Source organism: Nyctereutes procyonoides, unplaced genomic scaffold (genome assembly GCF_905146905.1).
Source record: "Nyctereutes procyonoides isolate TBG_1078 unplaced genomic scaffold, NYPRO_anot_genome, whole genome shotgun sequence".
NCBI classification, from domain to species: domain Eukaryota; kingdom Metazoa; phylum Chordata; class Mammalia; order Carnivora; family Canidae; genus Nyctereutes; species Nyctereutes procyonoides.
Window position 1 is genome coordinate 28,175,101 of NW_026575024.1, and position 26,464 is coordinate 28,201,564.

At 35.6% G+C, this 26,464-nt stretch overlaps 1 protein-coding gene across 1 annotated transcript; it reads left to right on the plus strand.

Annotated features, from left to right (window-relative positions):
- The first annotated feature begins 825 nt into the window (after positions 1–825).
- On the plus strand, positions 826–26,464 carry RAD21L1 (RAD21 cohesin complex component like 1). The gene is made up of 13 exons (XM_055306595.1): positions 826–969; positions 2,126–2,255; positions 4,122–4,215; positions 6,639–6,745; positions 10,383–10,553; positions 11,487–11,582; positions 12,752–12,862; positions 14,534–14,760; positions 14,998–15,097; positions 16,172–16,296; positions 18,199–18,294; positions 20,624–20,701; positions 26,276–26,464. Exons 1-13 carry the CDS (start codon positions 826–828, stop codon positions 26,462–26,464), a joined length of 1,668 nt encoding a protein of 555 aa, XP_055162570.1.

Below are 26,464 nucleotides of genomic sequence, written 5' to 3' on the forward strand. Positions count from 1 at the left end.
TTATGTGGGCAATAACTTGATTCTTCTCTAGAAGCCAAAGTATTATTCCTTTACTTAAAGTGGAGTCTTACGATATCTCGAGGATAGTACAATAGGTAGAAACGTGCATAAATTGTTTTTCTTCTAAGTTAAGGTTTTCTTTCACCATTCTTATTTGAGAACATTTAAATTTGATTCCAGTTTCCTTTCTTTGTGTTTTTCCTGCACTTTCTTGTTTTCTTCATCTTTCCACTTTATAATCCTTTGGAGTTCATTTTTTTAACTCCAAAGATTAATCCATTGTTGAATGGATTATGAAACCAGATCATCTTGAAGAAAAGAAGGAAATTCAACACTTAGTTACAAGTCAATAATCCAACATGTCTCAAATTCCTAAATTTTAGAAAAGAGGGGACATGTGTTCACTTTTCTTAGTTTGGTCCACCTTTTCCTGTTTTGTTTTTTGTTCCCTGTTTCCATCTCCTATTTTTCACAGGCTTTCTCTTCTATTTATTTGACCGTGTTAGTAAGAGAACTCAAATCCTTTGCTGGGTAAAATAAGTAGAATGTAAGAAGCCATCAGTGATCAGAATACATATAAACTGGTTGTGGTTCACAATCAAATAGAGCTCTCATTAGTTTATAATTTCATATTTTAAATGATGTTTCTTCTTTAAAGAAAATAATTTGAAGGATGCCTTGAACAATCTGAGTGTTATTTTATAGAATTAATGAAAAAAAGTGTTTTTACTGTGAAACAGCATGGAAATATTTTTGTGATCAAATTTTAAATATCTTTTAATGTTCCCTCTAGTTTGTTAAATACAGCTAAGGAAAACAGGCAACATGTTCTACACACATGTGCTTATGAGTAAGCGAGGGCCATTGGCCAAAATCTGGCTTGCAGCTCACTGGGAGAAGAAACTCACAAAGGCTCATGTATTTGAATGTAATCTAGAGATAACCATTGAAAAAATTATTTCACCTAAGGTATGTTATTGGTTAAAATTACAGTATGTATTTGGCATGACTTATGAAGAAGAAAGGAACTGAATTATGTTAGTATCACAAAATACATTTCCAAGGAAGTTTCACTTTCTACAATGGTCTTCTTTCTTTTAATTCCCATAACATTTAGTACCTGAGAATAAACATTATCAGTTTCTGTTGGTAATTAACTGTTTCATATGTTTATCATGAACAGATTGGACCCTGAAGGAGAAAGGTCATGTTTTATACATGCTTTGTAATCTTTTCTTATTCTCTTAATAAAATACCATGTATGTAGTAGGTACCAAATAAGTACTTAGAAAAATAGTGAGTACATGAATATGGAGAGAAGAAAAAAAAGGCTTGAGTATAAATCAAAATATGTATGTAAACACTTCACAAAGTACTATGTTCATTATAAGACACTAATAAAGTATTAGAACTTGCATTAAAATATTTTAATATTTTTTTAGGTTAAGTATTTTTATGTTTGAAAGAAGGATAAATTATAATTGAAAACCTTCCATTTGTCAGGCACTGGGCTAGGCTTTATGTTCATTAGATTATTTAATCTTCACAACAACTCAATGAGATGGGCTTCTTTTAACCCCAGTGATGTGTAATAGTTAAGAGCATGAACTTTTGAATTAATCTAATTTAATTCCTTCTCCATTAGCAGTTGTGTTATTTTGGGCATGCTACTTACCATTTCTGAGTCTGTTTTTTCCTTCTGTAAATACAAGTTGTTAAAATTAAATAATATATGAAGAGCTGTTAGGATAATGGCTGGCACAAAATAAGTATATAATAAGTTGTAGCCATTATTAATAAACTGAAGTTCCAGAAGGTTGAATGGCAGCCTTAGCAACTGAGCCAGGGCTTGCACCTGAGTCGGCCTGACTGCAGAGTTTATAGTCTTCCCATAAAACCAATAATAACTATATTTCACTTAAATGGTACATGAGATTATCTTCATTGAATAAGAACAAAAGTTAATCATTTTACAAGATGAGGTAAAAGTTAAATAATTCACTTTAAATAAGAATAAGCAAAATGTCTGCTTTTTAAAGAGAAGAAATTCTATGATTTTATAATTTTCAAACAGGGTTTATGAGTCTAATTCTTAACATTCTAATACTTTAAAAATTATTGAAAGGTGAAAATTGCACTTCGAACTTCAGGACACCTTCTTTTGGGAGTTGTGCGAATTTATAATAGGAAGGCAAAATATCTTTTGGCAGATTGCAGTGAAGCATTGCTTAAAATGAAGATGACATTTCGCCCAGGTATACTTGCAATGTTGATTGGTCTCACTTATTTTGGTTCCCTTTTGTATTTTTATTTTGAGTGAGCTCTTTTCATTGGTGGCACTCTGTAATTCCAGGATATATAGTAAATATAAACTTCCTTTTTACTGATTCTAAGTTTCTGTGGTTAAGGACAAGTTATATTTTTTCCCTTGTGCTCTTCCTATGTTTGCAGGGAAAGGTTATGTTTTCAAAAACTTGTAATACTCCTGCATATTTACTTAAGAAATATACATAAAGCTACCATACCAGAGTAAGAAACTCTGATACTCAGGGTTTTTTTAAAGATTTTATTTATTTGTTGAAGAGAGACATACAGAGAGAGGCAGAGACACAGGCAGAGGGAGAAGTAGGCTCCTTGCAAGGAGCCGGATGCAGGACTCAATACCGGGATCACGCCCTGAGCCAAAGGCAGACGTTCAAATGCTGAGCCACCCAGGCATCCCCTGATACTCAATTTTAATGGCTTGCTTAGTTTGCTGTATCTGTTTTTGCCTTTATGAGATGAATTAGAAATAGTGTAATTGACAAAACCCAGATATCATAATTGTCATTGTTTTCAGAATTCTCAGGATGCTAAGCAGCATTCTATTATGAAATATCATAGAAAATCTCTAGGCATTCCAAAGTGCTAGAGATTTACATGTGTCATAAATATAATGCCTTTTAGTTTTAATTTAATTTTAAGACATTCATCATTTCTACCTTGTATTTTGGTTATTTAGGTACAGGCCTTGCCTGTCACACCAGTTTGCAAGCCCCTTGAAGGCAACATCTTTGTTGTATTTATTTCCTGAATCTCTATACAACTTGTCTCAACGCCTTGAACATACTCTTCCCTCAATATTTGTTGAATCAGGGTTGACAGGGTTTTGTTCTTTATTTAAAATATTTGTAGAATCTCTACATAGGGTTTATACTCAATCAAATATGGTTCGTTTGCTCATTATTTTATTTATATAATCCACAGATATTTGTTTATCCCGTACTCTGTGCCAAACACTATTTTAAGCTCTGGGATACAAGGACAAACAAGGCAAATAAGGTCTCTTTGGTGAGGAAATCAGATAATGACAATTTTTTAAAAATTATTATAACAATTATAGATTGCAATTTTGCTATGCAGAAATATAAACAGAATGCTCCATCAAAAAATAACAGGAAACTACTTGAGTTAGGCTGATTGGGAAAAGCCTTTCAGAGAGGATATAATTTATTTATTTATTTTAAAAGATTTTATTTATTTATTGATGAGACACACACACACACACACACACACCACACACACACACACACAGGCAGAAACACAGGCAAAGGGAAAAGCAGGCTCCATGCAGGGAGCCCAATGTGGGACTCAATCCCGGGACTCCGGGATCACACCGAAGGCAGCTGCTTAACCACTGAACCACCCAGGCATCCCAAGAGAGGATAGAATTTAAGGTCAAACTTGACGAATGAGAAGTACTTAGCCACGTAAAACATCCCTGAGGGAATAGCATTCCAGGCAGAGGGAATAGTGAGAGCAAAGGTCTTGAGGAAGAAAAGTGTTTGACTTGTCAAGGGAACAAAAAGACCAGTATAGTTGGAGTCTAGAGAATGAGGGAGAGATGATGCTGATAGGTTTGTAGGGCTGCAGAGGCCCTGATTAGAAGTTTGGATTTTATTTAAATGCACTGGGGAAGTCACTGAATCATTTTAAGCATGAGAGCAAGCTGATCTGATTGCTTTTTAAATATTTTTAATATCACTCTGGCTGTTTGTAGAGTATGGACTGAAGAAAAGCAGGAGTTGGGAGTTTTTTATATAGCATTATTGCTCATTGAATGTGGTTTTTTATTTTTTCAGGACTGGTGGACCTTCCAAAAGAGAATTTTGAAGCTGCTTACAGTGCTATCACATTGCCAGAAGAATTTCATGATTTTGACACCCACAATGTGAAGTAAATTTTTTTATTTTCCTTCAATTTGATTTTCTTTTTTAAAAAAATTTTATTTATTTATTTATTTATTTATTTATTTATTTATTTATTTTTATTGTAAAGATTTTATTTATTCATGAGAGACACACACACACAGAGAGAGAGAGAGAGAGAGAGAGAGAGAGAGAGAAACACAGGCAGAGGAAGAAGCAGGCTCCTCCATGCAGGGAGTCTGACATGGGACTGGATCCTAGGTCCCAAGGATCAGGCCCTGGGCTGAAGGCGGTGCTAAACCGCTGAGCCACCAGGGCTGCCCTCAATTTGATTTTCTTGATATTGTATTGTTTTCATCTTCATATTTCATGTACACAAGTGGAATCTAGTTAACACATGAAATACACATGCAGTTGATGAAGACTTAAATTTGGTGTGAAATTTTGAAATACAATGCAAAAATGTATCATTATATTTGCTGCATGTAGTTTGCAGTATTAACAGTATGTCCATTCATTCAGTAAATATTTATTGGGTGCTTTCTATATACCAGGCACTACTCTAAGCACCAAGGAGATAGCAATGAACAACAGCTCCTATCTGCATGAATCTTATAGTTTAAACAGATCATAAACAAATAAATACACAATATGCCAGGAAATGATCAGCAAAAATATGAAAAGAAATAGAACATAAAGTAAATGAATGACAGGATAGTTAGGAAAGGCTTTTCTAATAAGGTCAGAGCTGAAATCTGAAGGAGGTGTGGGAATAAATCATTCAGTAATGTGAGGAAGAATGTTCCCGGTAGAGCAAGTGGGAAGGCCCTAGGGCAGAACACATTGGACGGGTTCAGGGAACAACAAGGAGGCAAGTAAGACTGAAGTGCTGTAAATGAGCGTCTGAGTCATAGGAGACTAGGTCAGAGAGGTAGCTGGGGGTGCAAATGATGTAGGGTGTTGTAGGCCACAATAAGAATTTTTATTTTACTCAGATGGGGGCATAGGGGGGTTTTGAATAGAAGAGTGACTGGATCTGACTTGATTTTAACATGCTCCTTCAGGCTACTTACTACAAGGGGGAAGGGGCAGAAGCAGAGAGCCAATGAAAAGGTTATTGCAGTAAGAAGTCCAGATGACTCCCCCCCCACACACACGTATACAACACATAGCCCAAGTTCTCTGCCCTCAGAGGCTGCAAGGGAAACTCCCCCTCAACACTTACAGGTAGAGCCCAGCACTGAGAGGGTCTCCCTTCCCATACCAGGCTACATTCCCCCCTACCCCCCACACACACCCCCTGCCCAATAATCTGGAGTGAAAGCCCAGGGGAATGGGGAGAAGAGGGCATTGGTGGTTGAAAAGAGTTAATGCCTTGGATGGAGGATGCCAGGACTTATAACTGGGACTGACAGCCCTGTCCTGTCTGTGGGAACCTCAGGGTTCAACTGAGGGCACACACTCTCCCCACCAGCAGCCCACAAATGTGGGGTAAGGATGCCTGGCCTCTGTGTCCTAGAAGGGACCCTCCTGTGGTCTTTGTCTTGATCTTCCTTAATGAGGGTATTATCCCCTCAAAAAAAAAAAAGTCCAAGTGAGAAATGACAATGTCTGTGATTACTTCTCAGCCTTCATGTTATCAAGGAGGTAGCAGTCAAAATTATGAGTATATTTTGAAGACAGAGCCAACAGGATTTGCTGAAGAGTTGGAAATGGCTTTAAGGGAAACAAGAAGTGAAGGATGACTATGATTTGGATATGAGAATGGAGTTAGTCACCTAATGAGATGAGGATAACTAGAGAATGGCAAGTCTAAGAGGGGCAGGGTAAAGGCTTAATTCGGCTTTAGACATAAGTTTTGAGATGACTGTTGCATATCCAAGGGGAGTAGGCAGATAGTGGAATATCTGGGTCTGAAATTCAGGAAAGCAGTCTGGATTAGGATCTAAATTTGAGAGTTGTGAGTATATAGGTGGAACTTCAACTGTGAGTCATAAAACCCCTAGAGAGTGAGTGTAATTTTTTAAAAAGAGATCTGAGAACAGAGTTGTTGGGTTATTCCTAGTAGCTAATAGTCTGAGAGACTTGAGGAAGAACTAATAAAGGAGATGGAAAAAGAGCAGCCAATGAGGTAGGAAAAAAATCAAGAGAAAGTAGACCAAGAGAAGACTGGGTTCCATTAGGGAATGAACATCTGTTTCAAATGTGGTTGGTTAGTGTAAGTAGGATAAGGACTGAGAATCAACCATTTGGATTTGACAACCTGGAGATCACTTGTATAGAAGCATGTATGGTACGTTAGTGTTTATAAATAATACTATTGAGGAAAAAAGTATTTTTATAATAAAAACTGTTTTTTGTTTTAGGGATTTGTGTGGTTTTTTTTCCAGTATACCACAAAATCCTTGAATTCTCTTCACATGTTTTTCTCAATCTTCTGTTTCTCCATAGTGCTATTGACGTTTCAGAACAGTTTACTCACAACCAAAGCAGACCGGAAGAAATCACACTTAGAGAAGATTATGGTAATGATCTACTTTTCCAAGCTGGGAGCTTTGGTGAGAATATTTGAGAAATTAAAGCTACAAGCTATATATCAATCATATTATATTTGCATTTTTATACTGAAACAACGTCAATAGAAATAGCTATTTCTATGCCAATAGAAATATCTTTAGAATGAATCTCTTGTGTAAATGCAACTCTCCTTAAGTTTGCCTTTATCTTTTTCTAAATAGGTGTCAATGCCAAGACTCAGTCTTAGGCTATAAACTTCCCTTAGTGTACAATTATTTATTGAATACAAACTATATGTTAGGTGTTGTCGTAGGCATAGGCAGTACAAAGTTTGCAGAATCCTTTCCTGAAGGAGATTCAGGCAGGGAGATAGACATGCAAATAAACATTTGCTATAGTAACATATATATATATAAGGTTTTACATATGTGCTGCATATACTGCCTTCAAAATATGATAATTCCTCCAGTATATGATGATATCAATTGTAAAATAACATTTTAACATGGCTTGAGACTGCGGAGAAATATCACATGCTGAATACTTACTCATTGATTGTGAAACAGAAACTGTTGAGTGTATTTTAGAATTGAGCCATATAGTATTTTTTTTTTCTGGCATTTACCTGTCTTGTGCCATGATATTATGTATATCCTGTGTTGCTCTGAAAACTCCATGATGATAAGATCTGTGTCATATTCATCTTTGACTCTCATATAGTGCCTGAAGCAGCATAGGAGAAGGATGACCTAAATCTGTGTTCAGTGAGGGTGGGTGGTCAAGGCAGTAATGCTTGAACTATATCTCTAACCTCCATTTCTCATCCTTACTCTCCCTCCATAACTCTCATGATCTATAGCTGTGTTCTTAAATGATCTGTGGGGACAGGACAAGTTGTATAACTTTTGTTAATTTCCAGTCTGTCATGGAATAATACTTTTGCAAAACATTTAAAAATTGATTACTAGAAACATTAAAAGTTTAAAATCAAAATATATGCTTCAATTTTTGTTATTGAATTCAACATATATAAAATTACTCTGTGAAATTGCTATAAAATAATCTAAATATTTACCTCTAATTTGTGTATTTACTCTGTCACAGTAAAGCACCAACCCACAGACCATACTTTGAGGTGTTTGGATTTCTTACTGCCTATAACCCCAAGCCTTAAAATGTAATACAGTGGCAATTTTAATCTTATCTCCTACTGCCAAGATACTCTTTACACATTTCCCTGTAAATGCTATTATTCTTCTTTAGGCCTGAAACTTTGGGATCACTTAAAAATTTTTTAATTAATTTATTTGAGAGAGAGAGAGTAAGCAGGATGGGGTAGGAACAGAGAGGGAGGGAGAGAGATGAGTAAGGAATCTCAAGCAGACTGTGTACTCAACGCGGAGACCCATGCAAGGGCTCAGTCCTACAACCCTAAGATCATGACCCAAGCTGAAACCAAGCATCAGATGCCTAAATGACTGAGCCACCCAGGTACCCCTCTAGGATCACTTTTTACACTTTCTGTAAGCTTAATGCCAGTGCTGATTAACAACAACGAAAAAATTGGAAATGTCTCTTAGGTCTTCTATTTCCCTAGCCACCAATGTATATAACACCAGTACTGGGCCGCCTGATTGGCTCAGTTGATTAAGTGTCTGACTCTTGATCTCAGGGTCATTGTGTTCAAGCCCTGCACTGGGCTCCATGGTGGGCATGGAGACTACTTAAGAAAAAGAAAAAAAAGTACTAAAGACCTGGAGTACTGTAATACCCTCCTATATATCTCCTAAGCTCTTCCTACATTTTATATATCTCTGCAAGAGCAATTGTCCTTAAATTCCATTTTATTTCATATCACATTCCTCTACTTGAGTACCTTGGGTCCCTATGACTTTAGAGACCCCTGCCTATCCTCAAGGCCCTCTACCAGTTTATTACCTTCTTTCTTTTATCAACTTTGTTTTACTCTCACTACGACCTTTTGCTCAAGTTACAAAAATACCTTATTAGGCAACCAGTACAATTTAGCTATTCTCAGACTGTGTCTCCTACAATTCAAAAAGAGGGAAGAACGTGTTCCTAGTATACCAACAGACCTGAGTTTGAATAAGCTTTTTCTGTTGCCTTGCTGTGTGATATTGGGCAAATTACCTAGCTTCTCTGAGCTTTACTATCCTATTTGTAAAATTGGGATACTACTAGAACATCAGAGAGTTATTCCTCTTATTCCCTCCTTCAGTCTTTTTCACCAATAAGTGATTTTTATCTTCCTCAAAAACTAGCTGAAACCTAATGGTTTCTGGGAAGTGTTTAATATTAATCCATCCTATTCTGAGCTATAATACAAGATTGAAAGCAATAATTCTTTAATTTTTTTTTAGTAATCTCAGGGTATCATGATGCTCAGTGCTCAGAATATCGTGTCTGTTCATAAATGTTATTTTCTTATTGACCAAAGCTGGTTTTTCTTTTGGGAGCTTTTAAGCTGCTCCTGGAAGATGTGAACATGTTTTTAGGCTTTGGGGTGGGTAGTTGCTTTTTTTTTTAAGTCAGTCTTTTCTATTGAGCAAATCTTTAATCCAGTGCAGTGAAGGCTGCCTTTTTCAACTCTTCCTTTCTAGAAGATGTAGGCCTATAGAAGAATTTTAATATAAATGATACTTAATTATTATTTTCTTTACTAACTAGCACTAACCAACATGAGTTGTTAGAGAGAGGAAAGAGAATACCAACATCTGTCTGACCTCTGGGTTTCAGATTCCTAGACCTAGAGATTCAAACCAAGAAAGGGAAAGAATATACATGTGCAGGTGGCCAATCTGGAAGGAAGTCATTTTGAAGCAGGGGAGTTCATTTTATCTGCTATCAGTGTTTTAAGAATTTGCTCTCATAAATCACCATTTTACAAAATATTTAACCAGTGAAAATTCTAACACTGATACTATTACCGTGTCTGCTAGGTTCAGATCCTGGCTTTGTCATTAGGGTATAACTATGTGCAAATTCTAAAACCTTTTTGTGGACATATTTCTTTTTCTGTGGACAATACAGATAATAATAGTATCTTCTGTTACATAATATAATGCACATAATAAGTACTCAGTTAATGTTAGCATACTGGGTTTTGTCTTTTTCACTGCTGTATCTCCAACACCTAGCATATTTCCTAATACCCAGTCATTCAATAAAGATTTATTGCATGAATGTTGTAAGCCCATTCTTTAATATTTTACCTGCCTTTCCATTCCTAAGAAGACAGATATGCTCCTTATTTTCCAAATCTCCACTATGGATAAACAACACAAGCAATTACACTTGAAATAATATAAAATAATACTTAATCAAGCAGGACATGACCTATCTAACATAGAAAAAAATCATTCCACTGTCAATACTAATTTCCCATCTGGGAAATTATTAAACTGAACCACAACTAAGAATTCTATCCTAATGTTTTTTCCCTATTGTTTTGGAAAAAGTATTAGTCTAGAAATCCAGTCTCCACTGATTGATTAACTGAGTGACTTTAGTTGAACAATTCAAATATGTTTTTTAGCTCTCATTTTTCTTATCTGTAAAATGGAAGGGGCTATATAAGAAAATATATGAATTTCTGTCTAACCCCAAAACTCTATGTTTCTATGGCTAACTCAGTATTGATAATATATATTTATTTAGGGGAGGAACCTGAAATTCTCAGAAGACATAGCTTCTTTGATGACAACATATTGCTGAATTCCAGTGGTCCTTTAGCTGAACATAGTTCTGGAAGCCTCATTGGAGAAAAATCTCTGTTGTATGACAGTGGAGATGGATTTGGAGATGAAGGGGCTGCAGGAGAGATGATCGGTATGCTGTCTAACTATATAGAAGTTGGATATTTATTTCAATCATACTGTAATATATATTAATAGATTTATTAGATCAAACTAAAATTTCAGGTATGCCCCTGCATTTTTTACACAAGTTTTCAAAGTCTGTGATGTAGTTAAACATTTAGCGTAGGTCTAAGTGAATAGCCATCTAAGTACATTTTTCATATAGGATAGAAAATACTGCTTGTTTTTATTTTTACAAATTCCTAAGTTTTAAGGGGAAAGGAGTGGAGTTAATATACTCCTCACAAAATATATTAGATCATATATTAGAAACATTGTTTTCCTTAACAGAAATTGTGAAACAGCTATTCTAAAGTATTTTTCCAACATTTTATATTATAAATATATTTTATTATGATTATTATTATAAAATAATCATAGAAATAGGGTAGACAAAAGTTGGGAAATCTAAATACACATATTTTAAAGATACTGATGGCTATATAACAAGTCTTTTTTTAATTCTTGGTTTACTTTAAAAGGCTGGTTATGGCAAACTTTTTGAAATTTCAAAACTGAAGAAACAGTGGTTCTACCTTAGATCTCTAGCAAAGGGTTTTGAAAGCCTTAACTTCTTGATTTAAAATCTAAACATGGCTATGTAAGGTTACTATCTTGGTATTAGTTTAGTAAATATCTCCTGAAATTAAACATCTATTTAATAAAGGAAAGGAAGTGATATATATATAAAATTCTATATTATCCTGCTTAAAATGTGAGTCTATGTAACCAATCAAATCTATTTAAGTAGAGTTGATTCATTTTTGTAGCTCCTTACAATTCTTGTATACTATGTATGTTTTATGTGTATATACTATACACAGTATAGTATGTCAATAAATGTTTAGTGAACAAATGACAGATTCAACTCTGTATGACAAAAGTATTTATTGTGTTTTTCAAGATAATCTACTGCAAGATGATCAGAATATTCTGTTAGAAGACATGCATTTGAGCAGAGAAATTTGTCTGCCTCCTGAGCCTCCTGAAACTATAGCGGGTATGATGAAATCATCCTTTGTGTAGAAAGTGAACAGATAGGAATATTCAAATTAAGCCTTATAACTGTGCAGTCTAAGTAGCAATATAGTATAGTGAAAGATAATAAAGAATGTTGTCCCTCAAACTTCGAGTCTGACCCTAGACAATATGGAATAGAAAACTAGGCTCTGAGAAAGGTACAGCAGTGGTATTTAACCAGGATTGGGTTTATTTGGTATGAGAGCACATTTAAACACTCTGCCAAAATACTATGTTTTTGAATTATTAAATAATATTTTTACCTGTTCAAAACATCATTAATGTTTGACATTAATATGGCTATTGATTATTCATATTATTAATTATTAATACTATATTGACATTAATATAATTGGAAAATCCATATACCATTTGAGAAAAATTATAGATGTGGGGATATTTTCTACTTGAAATTCATGTGAAGGTCCTTCAAATTATTTGAAGTCTTTATGTCTGATTTTTCTTAAGAATTAAAACCATGAATAGCCCCATGTTGAGTCTTCACTCTTTTTGATGTTGCATTTCCCTCCTAACACAGAGTAGAAATTTAAAATGTGAAAGGAAAGGTGATACAAGTTTACTTAGGTTCTTTGTGGGTCAACTAATAATTATGTGATTTAACAGAATACAAGTTTTTTTTTTTTTTTAAGATTTTATTTATTTATTCATGCGAGACACAGAGAGACAGAGAGGCAGAGATACAGGCAGAGGGAGAAGCAAGCTCCACGCAGGGAGCCCAATGCAGAACTCAGTCCTGGGACCCCAGGATCATGCCCAGGCCGAAGGCAGGCACCAAACCACTGAGACACCCAGGGATCCCAGAATACAAGTTTTTTAGCAGACATATAATCAAATTTATATCAGTCATGTACTGTGGTTGCTACCACAGTATCTACTAAGTCCAACCTTAGATGTCACATGTGCAAAAGAAGGTGATGATACTTTATTCACTTAGACACTGGGCTCCAGACCATATAATCTCTTGTGTCTCTTCAACTATATTAAGTACATGATTCTAAAAATCAGATTTGGCTCCAGTTAGCATTATAAATCTTCAATTATCATTATCTTTTGCTTTTATTCTCATATAAGCATCTAGCTTACACATAACCTTTTTTATAAAAATTATTTTTATGGTGATGTTATTAGTGGAACCAGATAATCCAGAGTATATATGTCTACCTGAAAATGGAAAAATGGATGAAACCTCATTATCAACTGAAGAACAAGGATTTACCCTTGAACCAATTGATATTTCAGGTCAGACTCATTCGTGTTTTTGTTTTTGTTTTAAAGATTTCTTTATTTATTTATTTGAGAGCCGGGGGGTGGAGGGAGGGACTGAGGGAGAGGGAGACAGAGAATCTCAAGCAGACTCCCACTGAGGATGGAGCCCAACATGGGTCTCAATCTCACGACCCTGAGATCATGACCTGAGCTGAAATCCATAGAGTCAGCTGTTTAACTGACTAAGCCACCCAGGCTTAGTTGTTTTTACTTTAATGTAAATACAAACAATGCTTAGTTGTTTTAAAAAAACTTTGTTTTTATTTTTGATATACTACTATCTTATTTACCATGAGAAAATCTGTAAAATATTATAGGAGGTAGTCAACCCAGTAGTGACATTTGCAATACAAAAGGGAAAGAATGTGGAGGAAATTTGATGTGATCCTTTCATTGTAGTCAGTCCTGGTCAAACTATATACCCAGTTTGGGAAACTGGAAAATCTAAAATTGAGTTCAATGCCAGTAGTTACTGAATCATTACTCTCTGTTGGGCACAGAAATGAAGAAGACATAGTACCTGCTTTTAAGAGGCTCACAGTCTGATTGGGAAGATAGATAAACATGCAAATGAATATAAAGTAAGATGGAATAAAAGGATCAGAAGAGACACATATACCCTCTAACATTTAACCGCACACATATTTTTAGGAATAAAAGATAAATATGAATCTAATATAAACTTGACCTTGTAAGGACATCATACCTTTAGTAGGATAATTGATATGAATTTCAGTTATAAACTCAAGCATGCAAGAAACAAAGCATTCAAGTTTATTTCTTTATTGTATGCAACTCTGAGCTTCTATCTCACTGGTTTGGCAAAAATTTGAGTCTGTATAGTTCCCCTGTGTTCCTTAAGCCATGTAGCATCCATATTTGGGGGAGGGGTGTGGCAGGTGGAAAGTAAACTGTGGTCATCAGCCACAACAGTTTGTGGTACCCACTGTCCCAGCCTGAATAGCCTCTAGGGTCATCACACAGCCAGCCTTTCTGGAATCTTGTCATGTTCCCAGGATTTTACTAAGGCATATTAGCAGGCAGGTTACTCTTCCTTCTGGCTCCATCTGATCTTAGATCTTCACCCATTTTAGGAAATCTAACCCTCCCCCTTTATATCTTCATAAGGAAGAGCTTAACTTTTGTTTTTTACCTGGTAAATTTATTTAAAGGAGTAAAATCCCATGGGCCTAGTTACCTACTTGGAATTTGTATATGAATTTCAATGGAGGAGGGAATATCAATGGAGGAGAGAAAAATATACTGGAAAAATACAAATTAATGTTTAAAAATATCCTGTTATATGGATATTTTAGGGAACTTCAAAAAACTGAGCAACTTCACTCTCATTATATCCTCTGCTCCACATTTCCTCAGTTGTCTACCTGCTAGGTCAACAGTGTTCCTCCTAAGCACTTTGAAGGAACACTTTATAAAAGGCATCAACTGTTGGCTGTTCAAATACTGTACAGCTGTGCAAAAACCTTGTGAAGCATAATTTTTCAGTAGAGAGAAAGAGATTTTCTTCCCATGGCAATTCCGTAGGTTGCATTGTGGTAAACATGTCTTAGATATGCAGTGCCTAGAATATCATTTTACAGAGCTGTACAACCAATCACACTTATGCCTATTTCTTATATTTAGACATTGCTGAGAAAAGAAAAGGCAAAAAGAGAAAGTTGCTCATAGATCCAGTCAAAGAGATCAGTAGCAAAATTATGCATAAACAGCTTACTTGCTTTACCGACACACTCATGGTTTTGGAACTTGCTCCTCCTACCCAAAGATTGATGATGTGGAAGAAAAAGGGAGGAGTGGACACACTTCTGTCAACTGCTGCCCAGGATTTGACTCATGCTGAACTGAAGATGGTAATAGTTTCCATCTTTTTACATAGGTGCAGTGTTTGGTTATAAATAAATAAATACATATTTATATTCATATATACAACAGAATATAAACTTGTAAAAAAATACCCCTTTTCTTTTGAGTTAATTTGTTTGATATGTGTGCATGAATTATAGTTTTCACTTTAGCATTTGTGCTTATATTTTATTGAATTGTTTCACTTGTGCAAAAGCAAGAAATAAAAATGTATATTTTTGCAGTTGTTTACAAAATGCTTTCTGTCCTCTGGCTTTAAACTTGGAAGAAAATGGAAACAGAAGGAATCAGTAAGGGAAGAAGTAGGAAGTGAAAACATAATAGGTGAGACATACTAACTGTTGGTATTGAGGGGGATGTTGTAGAAACAAAATGTCATTTTACATTTCAAAATGAAGATGGGATCCAATTCCACATTCCCAAGTATAAATGCCATCTCTGTAAGAGTATTTCAACTTAAAAGAAATTTTTACATCAGCATTGCCATTTTTTGCTTTGCAGATTAATTTTTGTTCAACAAGCTACATTAAAAAGATGAAGTATATATACTATGTGGATCCTTCCTAATCTCTCTCCTTCCACCTCCCTGATCCATATAGGCAGTACTCATAAACCTTCAACAGATATAACTATTTTACCTAGTAGGGTAATGTTTCACTTTAAGACAGTTAACATGAGGGCAGCCCGGGTGGCTCAGCGGTTTAGCGCCACCTTCGGTCCAGGGCATGATCCTGGAGACCCAGTCCCACGCCAGGCTCCCTGCATGGAGCCTACTTCTCCCTCTGCCTGTGTCTCTGCCTCTCTCTCTCTCTCTCTCTCTCTCTCTCTCTCTCTCTCTCTCTCTCTCTCTCTTGTGTGTCTCTATGAATAAATAAAATCTTAAAAAAAAAGACAGCTAACATGAAAAGTCACCTAGTGATAAGAATAGCATTTAAACAATGCAATTAGCCTGAGACATAGATATTTCCATTCACCTGGAGGATACACAGAGTATTAATAATTGCTTATTATTGTGACTATTATAAAGGAATAATAAAGCCACCTTTGGTAGTGAGTGAATCTGTTTCCTGAGCACCTGTCCTAAAGGCATTAAATTCTGCTGAACAATACACCAAGATGGGCTTGAACTATCCATATTGTCTTGTAAGTGCTTGTGTGGGAGTGAGTGGGGAGGAGATAGTTGGTGGAGGATGTGAAGTGGAGACGATAAGAAGCAGACAAGGACAAAAAGAAGTTAAATATGTGAGACTTGAGAAACTATAAGAACGTTTGTACCCTTTGCCCAAATTCTTGGATTCCAAGTTTTCTGTTGGAAGCTTTCTTTTGTAATAACCATATCCCAAATTTAAGTTTGAAAGATATTTTGGTGAAATCATCTTTACTTCCTTAATAATTCAGAGACCTCCAAGATGGAAGAGCCAAATTCCCAGCAAGACTTAAATCAATCAAAAACTTGGAAGGATGTGGTTAATGGATCTAAGTGTAGTTCTCATGAAGATATCAATAAAAACTTTAATTCTGAGGTAAGTTAAAGAAAAATCACAAAAATATTATTTTTCTGACACAGAGTGAAGGAACCTTGAGACTTCCAGTATGTCTTCTTACATTTATAGTTTATATTTCATCTTATGTTATTCTGTAATTTGTTTAGTAGGTGGCAGTACTATGTAAAGCATCTACAGGACAGTATTTACTAGAAGTTTTGGATAGTAAATCACAAGATAAGTAGTTTCATACTGAAATATTTTACATAGTACATCAAATAAATGAATGTACTTGAATCTGATTATATTCTACTAGGCCCCACATTCAGTATATCATGGAACTTTTTAGGACTCTAGACAGTGCACCTATGTTGTTTCTGATCATAAATTCACTCTTCTCACCTCTAAGGCTGTGTTTTAGACCTACCTTAACCCTGAATTCAAAAGATTATCTAAAGACCCATGACTAAACAAAAATTTTAAAAATTTTATTTGAAGATGTAATTTTTATTAAAAAACATAATTATTTAAGAACATGGTTGGAAACAATGTGCTTTAAATTATTTTCCCCATTGTCATTTTGGTGGTTGTACAAATGTAAATATTATAGGCAAACCAGATAAAAATAAACTGGTGCTTTTCTGGTTTGTTTCACCATCACTGTATTCTGATAATTATTCAGGGAATTCAAAGTCAATCCACACTGGAAGTGAATGCCATTGGAAGGAAGGACAATTTCATAATGCATTAAAATAATGTATTTTACTATATATTTGATAGTACACTAGATATTGAGATACTGGGTTGCCAGTACTACTATCTTTCTTATTTGGGCTCAAGCATTTCTTAGAATGTACTTACTGAAAATTATGATAGATAAGCTTGTTTAGTTCATGATTTTTTTAACATATTATCAAAATAGATTTTCCCAAGTGCTTGAATTAAAGAGATTGACGTACAATTCTATTGACCCTCTTAACTCTATATTTATGCTTTAAGCTTCAATTCCATTCTTCTACTACTTCCAAAAATGGTGAACAGTTGTGAAATATAATCAGGAAAGGGAGCACATTGACAGGACAGAAAAATTTTGATTCTGATTAATCATTTTCAAATCTTTATAAAACATTTCTGTAAAGTAACTACAAAATTGAAAGTACCTAAAATGTAGAATATTCATAGAAATTAAAAGAGAAAAAACATAATTCTCAACAAATATGTAGATTAAAGAATAAAATGCAGCTCCTTATATTTACTAAAAATGTTAAACCTGAAATTAAAAATCAAGTAAGCTTTGTTGTAGGAAGTTCCTAACTTGAAGACTGGTTAAAGATGAAAAGGGGGCCGACACTTCTGTAACGATGAAAAAAGATGATAATAAGGAATGGAGAATTTCTTGCTTTCTCTTTTTCCTTTTTCCCTTATGCCTTTACTCCCCTTCCAGAGGGCACAGTTTTTCTTCCCTTTTGCCAGTGACAGCTCCAGCAGTGGTGGCAAGAATCTCATCATGGCTCTACATAAACATATTAATATCCCTTCCCCGACTTTCAGCACTGTTTAGAGTTCTCCCTCTGCCACCTGGTACTGGCATGAGGATAAAGGTAGGGGGTGGGGCTAGACAAAATGCTTCAAAAGAAAATGGTCTCAGTCACACAGCCATGAAGGTGTTTGATATGAGGTCTACAGTGGTGAAGGAAGTAGGAGAGGAAAAGATAGGCAGCCAAGAGGGTAAGGATGTGCCAGTTCTTCATTTGTGGGAGACCTATGGAAAACAGAGACTATCTGGGATAGTTCAGAAATAATATTTTGTGAATGCAGGTAACATTTTAAACTAGTTTTAGAAATGAGCATTTATGTGATTAAAGCATTTAACAAAATAAAATTGTTCCTGTGATTACTACTACTGTGACAACTTACCTGTCTTTCCCTAATTTGCTTTAGCAAGTTATTGTTGAACTGGTCTCTTCGGCTGCTGAAGAATCCTCTCTAATGAATGCTATGTTAGCACAAGAAATTGAGAATTGTCCAGTGGAGCTGGTAAATATATGCATAGTCTTGAGAATGTTCTTAAAAACTTTATTCCTAAATAGTTATCACTTTATTTATACCTAAAAATTGGTCTTAGAGCTATGGTGTTGCTTTCTAGAATTATTATTTAAATTAGTGATCTCAACAAAGAGATGTGTCAGTAGTTTGATAAAACGTACTCAGAATTGCTCTGACCTATTTTTCTTTCTTTAACTTCTTCTGAAACCTCTAATAATTTTAAAGAAAATTGTGAGATTTTTACGTTATCAAAGTTAGTCATAGGTTAAAAATACTGAGAATCACTATTTAATCTTATTACAGCTTTAAAGAAGCAGAGCTATAATAGAGCATCCTAGGGCATTTTAAATTTTACTTTATTTACAAAAAAAAAAAAAAAACAAGAAACAAAAACAAAACATGACATTTTTTCCCCCAAAACTTTGTATGGCTCAAGGTCTATATCTGTCCAAGATTTCTAGAAATCAGAAAAAGAAAGTCTACTCAAAGGGCCACAATTCAATAGCAAAGCCAGAAATGATATCTGACTCACCTGGCTCCATATGTATCATGTTCTTATTTCTCCAGTCCTTGTTCCACAGTGCTGAAAGCATTTTTAAGATTATAATGAATTTTAGCAAAATTTTCTTATTGAATAATGTCAAAATAGCTATTAATGCCAGATGCTAGTTTGTTCTTAAGTAAATTATCTTTATAATGAGTTCCAAGACTATTAGATTCCTTTTTCATATATAGAAAACAAACTGAATTCTCTGGACAATCTAGGACAGGATAGATACCTGAACTTTTTACCTGAAACATACAAACAGCTCAGCCAGAAGTGGGTTGATTCATTTTCGCCTCTTTGCTTCTGTAGACACAGGTTATTTTCATACATAGTCAAGCAAACCACAACACAGCACAAATTCAGCTGTTTTAATAATCCACTGGGCTTTCCACACAATGGATTCAGCTGTAGGATGCCCAGATAGATCAAGTAGATAGGCTTTAGCAGAGTGCACAGACTATTTTTTCTGAGCCTTTTCCTGGTTAGTTTAGTTGTGCAATTATAGGTCAAGCTGCAATCTCATGGATCTTTAACAAAGAGTTGGGCCATTGCTTTTTATATTTGAAAAACAGCATTTGTGTATTTAACAATATAATAAATGTTAGTAATTGGGTGAACTCATTTATCCCAGGGCAGACCAGAAAGAAATAAAAATAAATTGTGCCTGGAGGAATTTGGAAAACTCTTCAGAATAAAATGACCATATTTTCAGGTCATTCCCTTTGGAATTTAAGAGAGGAGGCTATCTAGGCAGGACCAGGAAGCCAGTATAGCTGGAGGAATGAGGTCTCAGCAGTCAGTCCCCTTAGCTTCAAATGATTCAAAATATTATGCAGAATATTCTGGAACTTTCTGAAATCATTTTGGAGTCTGTGAAATTAAAAACAGATAGGAGAGTCTGGGCTCCAAAGGTACATGTAAAGTGACACTTGACAAACAGTGCACCTGTGGTAAGGATGATTGTATGGTCAGAGCTAGCCTAAGAAAAATTATAAAGTAGGTCAGATCGGTGCCACCTTCCTCCCCTCCGCCCTCCCCTCACCCCCCACACTTTGTAGACTTGTTCTTTTGTCAGATTCATCAGCACCTTTCCTATGCCCGGTTCTGTTCTTAGCTCATAAAGTGTCAGTTGATAAGAACTTAGAGTGAGTTCCTGTGAAGGGATTTCAACTTGACAATTTTTAAATATTGAGGTGTTTCTGAAGGTGGCTAAATTTTAAAGACTGGAAAGAATGAATCTATTCAGATAATATGACAGGAAGTGGGTTGATCTTTTTTGGACAAGTTGCCCTTAAAATCGAAAAGGTTGTAACTCAATTGTACACAGATTGCCAAATATCACTTATTAATCTTCTGTATCACCAGGTAAGTTCAGATAAAGGCCTTTATAAGGCTGTTTTTCTATAGCTTTATGTTTATTTCTGTCAACCCAGTTCAAATTGACCAGAGCTAGGATAGTCCTAACCAAAAGTCACTGCCAATTTTACTTTTGAAATTAAGGACACAGGGCCCTTGGATGTACTACCAATAAAGACTGCAGAATCTCCTACTGGAGCCCCTCATTGCCTCGGTAGCTTATATATAATCCTGGAAAGATTGATCTATATTTGTATGTTTCCAATTCTCTCCTTTATCAGACTATATAAGCTCCTTATTTAGCAGTATCCAGTGTTATAATTGGGTTTCTTGTAGCAACTAACTCTATGCTTGGTAAATAGTAAGCATTTGGTAAAATTTGTTTAAAAGGAAATATTTTATCAATCATTCAAACAGGAGTCATCGGGGAATGAACAAAGTATTGATACAGAGAGATGGAATCGAAGAATCCTACAGATGTTAAATAGTTTGCGGGTAAGGTGGTAGGGTCTGTCAATCCTATTTTTGTTTTTAAAAATAAATAAAATTTTGGCTTCAATCTTCTAGACATTAATAAAAATGAAGACATCTTCGTTTTGTTGTTGTTGTTGTTGAGACCAAATTCCACTAGAAGGAAGTGATTTTGAGCACTGTACCCAGGGTAACTCTGGGAGTTTGTTGGTGCCTGTATATTCTAATCAACTTCTTACCTATACTCCTGCCCCTAAGACATCTAGTGTATGTCCCATTCTTGTCTTTAGCAAGCTATCAACTATATGGAACTAAGTTTATAATAATTTAAGAGTAAAAACAGATAATTGTAAAATTTAACTTATATTTTGGGCCATCTGGGTGGCTCAGTCAGTAAGTGTCTGAGTTTTGATTTTGGCTCAGGTCATGATCTCAAGGTAGATAGAGGACCCCATCAGGCTCTGTGCTGGGCATGGAACCTGCTTGGAATTCTTTCTCTCCCTCTCCCTCTCCCCCTTCCAATTTCCCCCTCACCCCCACTTTCACCCTCTCTCTCAAAAATTTAACTTCTATTTTTATCAAAATACATGTATATAATTTTAAAGTTCAGTAGTTCTATGTATAAGGCTGAGAAGGAAACACAGAAGTTTTATCCTACCTTCTTTATTCCTAAATCCTGCTCACCAGAGGCAATTACATTAAGCTGTTTCTTTTAGTATTTATGTCTATATTTCTTTTTTTAAGATTTTATTTATTTATTTGAGAGAGAGATAGCAAGAGAGAGCCAGAAAGAGCACAAGCATGAGGGAGAAGCAGACTCCTTGCTGAGCAGGGAGCCCAGTGTGGGGCTCAATCCCAGGACCCTGAGATCATTACCCAGGCCGAAGGCAAAGGCTTTAATCCACTGAACCACCCAGGTGCCCCTATATTTATATTTCTAATTTTATGTTCTTACTGTTCTTTCTTGATATTTCAGCTTTTAAGTTTTATCTGTTGACTTCTTTCAACATGAAATGAAAATTTAGTTTAGTTATAGCTTTGCTACTGCAGTCTGTTTTTAGTACAGTATTCAGTGTTTACAGTGTTAAAATAGTTATGATGCAGGTTTCATTTTGATAGCCAAAATATCAATTGTTTTAAAAAGATAAAGTATAATCTGGTATGACCACTATACTCACAAAGTTGTCAGACCTAGGTAGGTTACCTTTATCTCATTTTCTTTATTCTCAGGATCAAAAATGGTTAAGTACCCAACATGTCTGCATTCCATTCAGCAGCAAAATTTCTTTTAAGGGTACAACCAGAAATTCTTTGTATCACTTTTCACATTTCATTTGGCCCAGCACATAGTCACCGTGACGCATCTAGTTGGGAAATGTAGTCCTTATCTGGCAACCTTGGGCCCAGGTAATAATTCTGTTACTATAAAAGAATACAGGAATGGATATTAAGGGATAATCAGCTGTCACTGCTACCAAGACTATGCAAAAATTAGTGTAATTACATTTCTTGTCAACTTTATCATTTTTTTGTTGTTTTTTTCTTGGTTTCTTTTTTTTTCTTTTCTTTTTTTTCTTTTTTCTTTTTTTTTTGGTTAATCATGCCTTGTTTTTCCCATTTGCTTAGGGTCTATCTATATACTCATCCTTAATTCTTTTCTTAAATTCTCTGACAACATAATGAAACCCCTCTTAGGATGGTCAAATTGTGTCAATTGATTGATCAGTTTCAGTTTGTTTTCTTGAAGATACTCCTTCCAGAGCTCATCATCCTCTTGTTCTGATTAGACTAGCTACTCTCTAGGTCTTTTTCATATTTTTGTCCTGAGGCATTCCTTTATCATAACATGAAAATTCCTTTGTCTTTTTCCTATATTAGTTTCTCTATTTCTCAATGCTTTGATCTTCCTTTACCTTAAATATTTTGGTGGTTAACATCCTCTCATATAATTTCCTGAGATAAAGAGTACACTGGAAATCGTCACCCTATATACAGGTGTGAAAATTTCTTTATTTTACTTGTAACTTGATTGGATATCTCTGAACATAGTTTGAAAATAATATCTTTCAGATGTTGAAGGTTTTGTAACATATCTAGGCTTTTTGTATTGTTACTGAAAAGTTAGATGCTGCTTGGTTAGCAATCCTTTGTGGGTGACCTTGATTTTTTTCTCTAGAAACTTTTAGATCTTTATTTGTAGTGGTCTGAAATTTCATGATGATGTGTTTTGATATGGGTCTTTTTATTTATTGTGCTGAGCATGTAATGGGTTATTTATTCTGAAAGTTCATGTCCTTGAATTCTAGGAAACTTTATTGTATTTCTTAGATTTCTTCCTTGTTGTTAATCTGTTCTTTCTGGATTGCCTACAGGTCAAATGTTGGATCCCCTGAATTGCACCTTTAATTTTTAAAAAATCTTTTATCCCCTTATATTAATTCCCTTTGCCTTTTTATTTTTTTCTACTCCTTAGAAAATTTCTTCAACTTTACCTTCCAGTTTTTATTGAATTTTATTTCTGCTTTTACCTTTTTTGTCTTCCAGGAGTTTTTTCTTAGTTATTAATTGTTCTTTTATTTTGTAGCATTCTAATCTTTTCACTTATTTATTTAGTTTTTTAACAGCTTTTTGAGGTATTATTAAGATACAATAAACCACACCTATTTGAAGTATACAGTAGATAAGTTTTGACATTATGTATATACCTGTGAAACCATCACTACAATCAAATTAGTGAACATATATATCTACAACTCCAAAAAGTTTCCTTGTGCCTCTTGATCATTCTTTGTCCCATCTCTCCCACTGGTTTCCCTCCTCCCTCCTCAAGCAACCACTAATGTGCTTTCTTTCAATAATCATCCTTAACATGTTTTATGGATACAGGATCTTCTCTTTCATAAGTTAGAGTTTTCTTCTGGTCCTTGCGTTGTCTCTGTTTGCTTAGTGATTCTCTTGAATGTATTCTTTTTTTGGTCTTGAATGTTAGAAATTATACCCAAATGTCTGGTAGATCTTTGGTTATCTGTTCTTATTTAGGAGTGAGATAGCAAAGAAGTGCCTGAGTGGTGCAGTTGGTTGAGCACCCAACTGTTGGGTTTTGACTCAGGTCATGATCTCAAGGTTGTGAGATGAAGTCTCACCTTGGCTCTGTGCTCAGTAAGGAGTCTGCTTGAGATTCTTTCTTCCTCTGTCTCATGCTCTCCTACTCATGCTCTCTCTCTCTTTCTCTCAAATGAATAAATAAATCTTCAAAAAAAAGTGAGATAGCAAAAATCAGATTGGAAGTTATGTAAGCAAGGGTGGGCCTTGGAGACTTAGTCTTTATAGTGAGATAATCGGGTGGTAGCCCCCCACATCATACTTGCTCCCACACATGCACCATTATCTGTATCCCCTCCCTCCCCATGGTCCGTTTTCCCAGCTAAATCAAATCTATTGCCTAGGAGATATAAGCATGATGCTGGTGGTTTAGGAACTGAGAAGAGGGAGGAGAGATATTTGCTATCTCATTGTATAGTGTGTAGAATTTCACTTAACCCCCAGCTTGTGGTATGACACTTCACCATCCACAGTTGCCTGGCATTCCAATTCTAGAGTCTCAGTGGTTGGAAGCTCTAGAAAGGCAACCTTCTGCCTCCTGGTAGGGTATTGGAGTTGTGGTCTCCTGGTTCAGTAAAGTGGTGGAGTGGACCTGAGAGTGTAACTCCTCCCAAGCAGACTTTTGAGGAATTCTTGTCTCCATTTTATAACATACTATTGCCTGTAGTACCTGAGCTTTTCCAAGGTTCTATAGCTCACACTGGCTTGCTTTTTTGCTGTCTTTCTTCCTTGCTGGCAATTAGGTTTTAACTTTCTCTACTCTGCTAAGTCAGTCTGCCTTTCACTTTGTCTTTATCTCCTTCCTTTGTCACCTTTTATTCTTTTACCTTCATTTTATTTTATTTTATTTTAAAGATTTTATTTATTAATTCATGAGAGACACACACAGAAAGAGAGGCAGAGACACAGACAGAGGGAGAATCAGGCTCCATGCAGGGAGCCCGATGTGGGACTCGATCCTGGGTCTCCAGGATCACGACCCGAGCCAAAGGCAGACGCTCAACCGCTGAGCCACCCAGGTGTCCCTTACCTTCATTTTAGAGGAGTTTCTGGAGGGAACAGAATAAATAAGTGCGTGTGTTCACTCTTGCTTATTTGTCCCCTTGGGGTGTTTTTCAAAAGGGTTCTTGAAATTGAAAAGGCTGCCCCTTGAGGCGCCTGGATGGCTCCATAGGTTAAGTATCTGCCCTCAACTTCAGGTCCTAATCTCAGGGTCCTGATGTCAGGCTCCTGGGATCAAGCCCTGCATTGGGCTCCCTGCTCTGAAAGGATTCTGTTTCTCCCTCTCCCTCTGCCCCTTCCCCTGCTTGTGCTTTCTGTCTCTGAAATAAATAAAATCTTTTTTAAAAAAGAAAAGGGTGTCCCTCTTCTCTCCCAGGGGAAAAAGCCAGTCAATCACATCTTGTCTCCTCAAGAGGGATTAAGTAAAGGTTTGGCATGCCATCTCTGAAAGGCTGCTGGTACTGGTCCACTTCTTTTGTTGAGATAAAGTATGATAAACTAATTTATTAATTTGCTAAATATTGTGGACTAACCCAAAAAAAACCTGTATATGGTATTTCTAAAAATGCTTCACAGCTAAGCTATCAAAGGAGTAAGATGCTCAAGGGATAGTGGCCCATATTCATTACAGTATTTCTAACTAAAAAAAAAAACAACTATACTGCACTTCTATTCTAGAACTCTGATTCCAAGTACTAGGCTTCACAAAAGGAGTTATCTTCATCCATAATTAAATACTTTATTGCATCTCAATTTTTTCTAATGGGTTCATGGGTGCCTTAAGCTTAATCCAACATTTTTTTAATATGTGCCAAGAAACTGGGATATGTTTAGATTGTCATATTCCTCTACCACTAAGATATATAAATCTAATTTTACATTTATCACTATAGTTGTTTATAGTCAACCCCACCTCTCAGTACCTTTAAGGAAAAGAAGCTGATAATTTTCATTGTATTTGAAGCCTCTCAAACTCCTGTGGATTGTTTTCTGCCTGCAAGCGTAAAATAACTGCACTTTCCACAAGAGCCATTTATGTTAACATCAAATTTTAGATCTTGTCAAAGATCTAACATTTGTATAACACATCAGAAATTTGTATAACACTTTAGGAGTTCTTTTGCATGTATTTTCTCAATGAACCAAGCTTATACTCAATGACCTATAATGTTTTTTAAGTTTACTAATGAGTCATTTGCATTTTTCCATCTTAGGGTTTCACACTTATCAAAAATACCAGTATTTTATTTATTATGCATCCACGGTCTGCTGTACTTTTATTTTTTTTAAATATTGTATTTATTCATGAGAGAGAGAGACAATGGCAGAGACACAGGCAGAGGGAGAAGCAGGCCCCATGGAGGGACCCCAATGTGGGACTCGATCAGGGGACTGCAGGATCACGACCCTGGGCCGAGCCACCCAGGCATCCTCTGCTGTACTTTTAATGATGCTGTTTCTCTTTCCTTTCTTCTTTTCTGATTATTTTTCCAGGAATCCAACAGGATGGGAATGCAGTACTTTAGTCTGATGAAGCTCTGCAGAAATAGTGACCGGAAACAAGCTGCTGCCAAATTTTATAGCTTTCTTGTCCTAAAAAAACAGCAGGCTATTGAGCTGAGCCAGAGTGCTCCCTATGCAGATATTATAGCTACAGTGGGACCAATGTTCTATGAAATGTGA

Bases quoted from the DNA above. Each gene is read 5' to 3' on its own strand.
- RAD21L1 (XM_055306595.1), top strand. From the start codon at position 826: ATGTTCTACACACATGTGCTTATGAGTAAGCGAGGGCCATTGGCCAAA. The intron at 18,295-20,623 runs GTAAATATATGC...TCATTCAAACAG, and splicing joins AGAATTGTCCAGTGGAGCTG to GAGTCATCGGGGAATGAACA. The intron at 20,702-26,275 runs GTAAGGTGGTAG...TTATTTTTCCAG, and splicing joins AGATGTTAAATAGTTTGCGG to GAATCCAACAGGATGGGAAT.